This window comes from Triticum aestivum, chromosome 2B (assembly GCF_018294505.1).
Source record: "Triticum aestivum cultivar Chinese Spring chromosome 2B, IWGSC CS RefSeq v2.1, whole genome shotgun sequence".
Lineage (NCBI taxonomy): Eukaryota > Viridiplantae > Streptophyta > Magnoliopsida > Poales > Poaceae > Triticum > Triticum aestivum.
The window spans coordinates 87,214,181-87,220,701 of NC_057798.1; the positions used below are offsets into that span (position 1 = coordinate 87,214,181).

The 6,521-nt window shown below is 47.1% G+C and overlaps 1 protein-coding gene across 1 annotated transcript; it reads left to right on the forward strand.

Moving 5' to 3' along the window:
* Positions 1 to 675: 675 nt before the first annotated feature.
* On the forward strand, positions 676 to 6,186 carry LOC123043634 (uncharacterized). Its single transcript, XM_044466149.1, has 4 exons — positions 676 to 1,754; positions 4,344 to 4,618; positions 4,696 to 4,791; positions 5,099 to 6,186. The coding sequence occupies exons 1-2, from the start codon at positions 965 to 967 to the stop codon at positions 4,586 to 4,588; spliced, it is 1,035 nt and encodes a 344-aa protein (XP_044322084.1). The 5' UTR covers positions 676 to 964; the 3' UTR covers positions 4,589 to 4,618; positions 4,696 to 4,791; positions 5,099 to 6,186.
* Positions 6,187 to 6,521: the final 335 nt, after the last annotated feature.

The following is a 6,521-nucleotide window of genomic DNA, read 5'->3' on the forward strand; positions in this document are numbered from 1 at the left end:
CAATTCGCCAACAAAACTTGGAGGATTTGGACCTCTCGGATGTACTGTCCTCAGCATAAAATCCCTAGGGATCCAGTTGTCGTTCCAGATGTTGGTTGTTCTTCCATCATCTATTCTTCTCACTAGGCCCTGTTTTAGAACTTCTTTCCCTTCATAGATCGCTCTCCAAATTTGAGAGGGATTCTTTCCAAGATCAGATTCCAAAACGTCACACTCGGGGTAATAAACAGATTTCAATAATCGAGCACTCAAGGACTCTGTATCTTGAGTTAGGCGCCAAGCCTGTTTGGCAAGCATAGCAAGATTAAACAGATGAGTATCCCGAAAACCAAGACCCCCCATATATTTTGGCAAGCGTGTGATTTTTGTTTTGAGAATGGATATTTTGTACAAGCCCCTGGGGCACGCAACAACGTGGCCCAACAGCCCAAAGTCCTTTCTGTCGGAGCCCAACAGTTTGTCAAAAAAAAAAAGCACTACACACACTCCCCTCAGAAAAAAGCAGCACACGCAGCTGCCGCCGCCGCCGCCGCCACCGACGACTGAGAGCGGCCAGAGAATGGCCTTGCCGGCGATCCCCGACGAGCTGCTTGTGGAAATCCTGCTCCGCCTCCCCACCGCACCGACCTCATCCGCGCCTCGGCCGCCTGCGTCTCCTTCCGCCGCCTAATCGCCGACCGCTCCTTCCCCCGGCGCTTCCGCAAGCTCCACCCCCCGCCCCTCCTCGGCTTCCTCGACCCCGAGCGGCACCGCTTCCACCCCGCCGTCCCGCCTCACCCCTCCGCGCCCGCGGCCAGGGCCGTCGCCAGCGCCGCCGACTTCTCCTTCGATTTCCTTCTCCTTCGGCTTCCTCCCCTCCCCCTCCCGGCGCTGGTTCGTGCGGGAAGTCCGTGACGGCCGCGTGCTCCTCGACAGACCCCGCCGCCTCTACGCCGGTGAGGTGTTCGGACCTCTCTTCAAGGAGATGGCTGTGTGCGACCCCTTGCACCGGCAGTACCTCTTGCTTCCTCGGATCCCCGATGACCTAGCCGCTTCTGTTGTGGGCGCACAAGGGTCGTGCTACGCCGACTCCTTCCTCGTCCCTTCCGGCTACGACGACGAGGAGGAGGCAGCTACTACGGAGGAGCCATCATTCAGGGTGATCTGGATGGTGCTGCTCCAAAACAAGCCGGTGATCGCTGTCTTCTCTTCCGGCACACGGCAATGGCGAACCGTCCCATCACCGACTTGGAGCGAGATGTCACCTGGCTTCGTGTTATCGACACTGTTTATCTTCCTCAGGCGCCATTACGCCCATGGCTGTTTCTACTGGATTTCAGGCTCCACTGAAAAATTGCTGGTGCTCGACATCCGCAGGATGGAGCTGTCCGTGGCTGACCACCCGCCCTGTGAAAGAAATCCGGCTGATGATGTGACCATCCTGGAGGCAGGTCAAGGCACAACTCTGATGTTTGTGCTTAAGCGCAGCACATCCCCCGTTACTTATACTGTTTGGCGAAACAATGGTGGGAGCTCCACCTCCACCCGGTGGCAGATGGAGAAGACATTCTCGCTGGATTCTGGGTCCTTGCTCACAGGTGCAGTGGGGAGGCACTTGCTCCTATATCATGGCGGAAGCTCGGTCAAGCGAGGTTGTTCCACGCAGGACGTTGACACATTCCAGCTTCAGAGGGTGTGTGCCACATTTCCCAAACCGTCACACGCATATTGCAACTTCCCGCCGTCGTTATTATCGTCACCGACAATGTCAAGTGGTAAAATTTTCTGTTGCATCCCAGTTACATCCTTCCCTTCTTCATAGTTATCACTCTCACACAGCTTGTCTTATACTTTCCAGTTCATAATTGTGATCATAGTTTATTGTTTACACTGTTTAGTGAGTGTTTCCTTTTATGTGTTTGTGCAAAAGCTGATCGAGCTAATTGTTATTTTATTTTTTTGTCTGTTCTGTTTGCCATTTTAAGGTAATTATACAAGTGAAAAACAATGATCTTGCAAACTAGGAGTAGCATTTTTGTGTTATCACGAAGTTGTGAAAAACACCAGATTATAGCAATTCTTTTGATTTTTTATGGCCAAGCTAATGGAGGAGTACAAGTCTAAATTAGGACGTCTCTACCAATTCACCTTAGAAACTTTTAGTCCAGCCAACCAAGACTTATCATGTCCACTAGTTCTTATTTGGTCACCATCACACCTACAGTACAAATTTATTTCAGTAATATCGATTTCATATGAAAATTTATCTGAGGTACAAAAGTCTTATGTGGTCTCTGCTTTGAAATTTTGATCATTACTTAGAAACTTTTAGTCTAGCCAACCAACACTTATCATGTCCACTACTGTAGTTCTTATTTGGTCACCATTACACCTACACATTTATTTCAGTATATCGATTTCATAGGAAAATTTATCTGAGGTACAAAAGTCTTACTTGGTCTCTGATATGAAATGTTGATCATTCCTGATAATGAATTTAAATAAAATATTGAATTACAAAATATTTTGCAAGATAACTCAAATGGTATTGCCGCATTACGTGCATATGAACGATCACGATAGTTTTTGTTGTACCTTATAATGCATATTTTCCAGCAAGAAATTTGCAAAGCAACTGAACTGAGATTGGTCGTACTATCATAGGTTGCTAATGATGGACAAATGTATTGTGCAGTACTTGTGTTATGTATAGATATAGGTGAAGCAATACCTTTGCCATGCTTTTAACCCTTTCTGCGACATGCATTGTTCTGTTTTTCTCCATTACATCTGAAAACCTTGTCACTCGGCCATATCCTTTCATCCTAGCCTGCATAAATGAAGATCTTTCCAAAGTCATCGAGTCAATCTATAACCTACTGAAGTTTGGTGTCTGAATTAATGCACTTGTCTCAGAGAACTATTCTTTTGAATTTAGGCATCCTTTTCTGCACAATTTTTGTATTTCCGTCGAAATCCCAAATTGTTTCAGTTCACACCTATGTATATCTCCTCTGCGACATCTATCTCGAGTGGCAGCTCCGCAAGTTGAGGCACTTTATTCCATCTATAGTAAGTTGCTAAGGTTCCACACAAAATTAAATTCACCGATAGTGATTTAGAGCGGTACTTTCTGCTGTCATGCCTGTCAAAAAGCCAACTTTGTTTCCTGCATACAGATGTAACCTACATTTTTCCCTGTTGGCAGTGCGCTTTTGTGATTCATGCTGCAATGAGTCTCTCAAATTGATCCCTCTATTGAACTCTGTTCATTTTACAACCAGGATATCGTCTTTGTTTTGCGTACTGTTGCAATGGAACCTAGGACTCTTCTGTTGGATTGCCATCGGTCCTTTCTATGTGCCACTGTTTTTTTCCTCCTTTAATCATCTTCCTCTCCTTTATGTATGTGCCCCTGTCTTTAATTTCCCTCTCATCCACGCCCTTCCTTTGAAGCATGGAAACACACAAATTGACAATCACTACAAAATTTCCTTGTTTGCAGCATGATTGAGCTTGACTGTACTAATATCAGTAACAAGAAATGTTTACAGAACTTGGTTTGATTTTGTGAGTACTTGATTGCTGGATTTGATATCGGGTTCTCTCTTCATAAGTTGCCCGCAACTTTCTTAATTCTCAATCACATTACTAGGCTTTTCAAGGAACATCTAACCATTTCTCATCTGAAGGTCACTTATATATAACCTAGCTACAGACTAGTAGACTAGTAGTTGCACAACATAAAAGAGAGTAAGCCCAGCCTTAGTTTAATACAGTACTAGTTTGCAACATCAAGTGAAGATGTCCGACAACCGAAAATTAGCAATAGGTCTATTTAATGATGTATCCCTGTGCAATGCAGCCACACCTCATGCTGGTGACCTTGTGCAGTGCAGGCAAGTACCAATGTGTATGCACATAGCAGCTATTAGTTATCTGTACCATGATAGAATGCGCACATCGGTAGTGTTTCCAAGTACTCCCTCTATTCCTAAATATTTGTCTTTCTAGACATTTCAACAAGTGACTACATACGGAGCAAAATGAGTGAATCTACACTCTCAAATATGTCTACATACCGTATGTGGTAGTCCATTTAAAATGTCTAGAAAGACAAATATTTAGGAACGGAGGGAGTAGGATTTATGCCTCCCATCTTGTTTCCCTTCCCAATCGGTGAGGAGCAATAATCATACGAAAGCAATATACAGCACACCGTTCCCATATCCCAATCACAAATCTTGATGCACCATTTTGGCCAAAAAAAGAAGGGAGAACCCGTATGTTCAGTGAAGACGTCAGACAACTGAAAGTAATGAACAACTTGTGTTCATTCAATGGTGTATCCTTTTGCAATGCAGGCACACCCCAGGGAGCGGGGGACACTGTGCCGGTGCCTGAAGCAGGAGTAGCTGGCCCTGGAGGTGTGCAAGGACCCGTCCTCGCATCCGCCGCCCAAGCCCCAAACCCCTTGCTCGACAACAATGGCGCGGAGGCGGGTCATGGTGGGGCGAGAAGGAGGCGCTGGGGCTGGGTCTGGGGCTGGACCTGCGGAGTCTGCAGGCGCCGGGTAGCCGAGGTGCGAGGAGACGAAGGACTGGAGTAGTAGTAGTAGTGCCAAGGCGTCCATAATGTGGTAGGCTGCTAGCTAGATGTCAGACAACTTAGATCTAGCAATAGGTCCATTTAATGATGTATCATTGTGGAATGCAGCCACACCCCATGCTGACATCCAGGAAGCGGAGGACATTGTGCCGGTGCCTGAACCACGAGAAGCTGGCCCTGAAGGCGTGATCTTGTGCAATGCAGGCAAGTAGTAATGTGTATGCACATGGCAGCTATTAGTTATCTGCGCGGAGATATAATGTGCACATCAGTAGTGTTTCCAAGTACAGTAGGATTTATGCCTCCCATCTTGTTTCCCTTTCCAATCGTTGAGCACCAATACTCGCATGAAAGCAATATACATCACACCATTCCCATATCCCATTACAAATCCTGATGCACCATTTTGGCCAAAAAAGAAGGGAGAACACGTACGTTCAGTGAAGACGTCAGACAACTGAAAATTAGCTACAGCTTGTGTTCATTCAGGGGTGTTCCCTTTGCAATGCAGGCACACCACAGGGAGCGGGGGACACTGTGCTGGTGCCTGAAGCACGAGAAGCTGGCCCTGGAGGCATGCAAGGACCCGTCCTCGCATCCGCCGCCCAAGCCCCAAAACCCTCGTTCGACAACAATGGCGTGGAGGCGGGTCGTGGTGGGGCGAGAAGATGGCGCTGGGGCTGGGGCTGGACCTGCGGAGTCTGTAGGGGGCAGGTAGCCGAGGTGTGAGGAGACGAAGGACCGGAGTAGTAGTGCCAAGGCGTCCAGAATGTGGTAGGCTGCTAGCTAGATGGTGACATGGAGTGGCCTGATGATCCTTTTGTAAAGCTTATTTGCTTGATTTGTGTGGTGATGGCCGTTGGGTACGAGCGAGGCACACGAGCAAGAGTGGCAGCTGTTCTGCTGGGATTGCAAAGCTTTCGCCGTTGCGGCGTTGCGGGATATGACTGATCGACGGTGCAGTTCATCTTCTGTCGGCAAACCCATCATTACCTGGCAACAGGTGATGCATTGCCGATTTTGTTGTGGACAGGGCTGGACTTGGTGTTAGGAAGTAACCGACAGTAGCATGAACTTCATCTTCATGAACTGCAAGAGCACTCAGGCATGCTCTTCAGGCAATGGCGCGTGATCGTCATAGCGCTCTGTGATCATCTGCTTGTTCGCCGGACATGTTGAGCATACGAGGAACATATGAATTAAAACAGGTTAGCTGTAGAACCCAAGTCGATGTGTTTCTCTTTAGGTTCCATTGCTTCAGAGTTCAGACCTCTGCACCAAGTAGCCCAATGGAAGTTGAAGTGAAGGAGGGTATGCTCCCGTGTTTCTAGAGTTGTTTTCACTGGGAAATCTCATCATCTGGTTGTTGTTTGTAGTTCTCATCTAGGCGTCCTCCCTGTTGACTCGCAAAGACACGAGCATGGGCATATATCGCTGTCAGGGCATCGGACTGATGACATGCAGAGACGGAACGAGAAACGATCCTCTAGTAGGTCCTCTAGTAGTAGGTTTTTTGGTCCAGTACTGAAAGCCTGAAACGGCCATTGCATAAAGAGGATGCTAGTTTTCGCGTGGCACCACGAGATGATATCACACATGTGTAAACGAAGCTCGATATGCACACTGCTACTCACTCAACAACCGTGTTGTGCTACTAAAGTACTCCCTCCGTTCCGAATTACTTGTCACACGTATGGATGTATCTAGATGTATTTTAGTTCTAAATACATCCATTTCAACGACGAGTAATTTGACTCCCTCCGTTCCGAATTACTTGTCGCACGATATGGATGTATCTAGATGTATTTTAGTTCTAGATACATCCATTTCAGCGACGAGTAATTTGAAATGGAGGGAGTAGCTCTGGCGAGTTAGCATGGTATTTGGCAACCCAGATTTTTGCTTGATTGATTTTCCTGGTACATAAAAAGGAG

What these genes read in the sequence shown, in the direction of transcription:
- LOC123043634 (XM_044466149.1), top strand. Translation starts at nt 965, where the DNA reads ATGGCTGTGTGCGACCCCTTGCACCGGCAGTACCTCTTGCTTCCTCGG. An exon ending in GTCACCGACAATGTCAAGTG is followed by an intron (nt 1,755 to 4,343) that starts GTAAAATTTTCT and finishes TTTGCAATGCAG; the next exon opens with GCACACCCCAGGGAGCGGGG.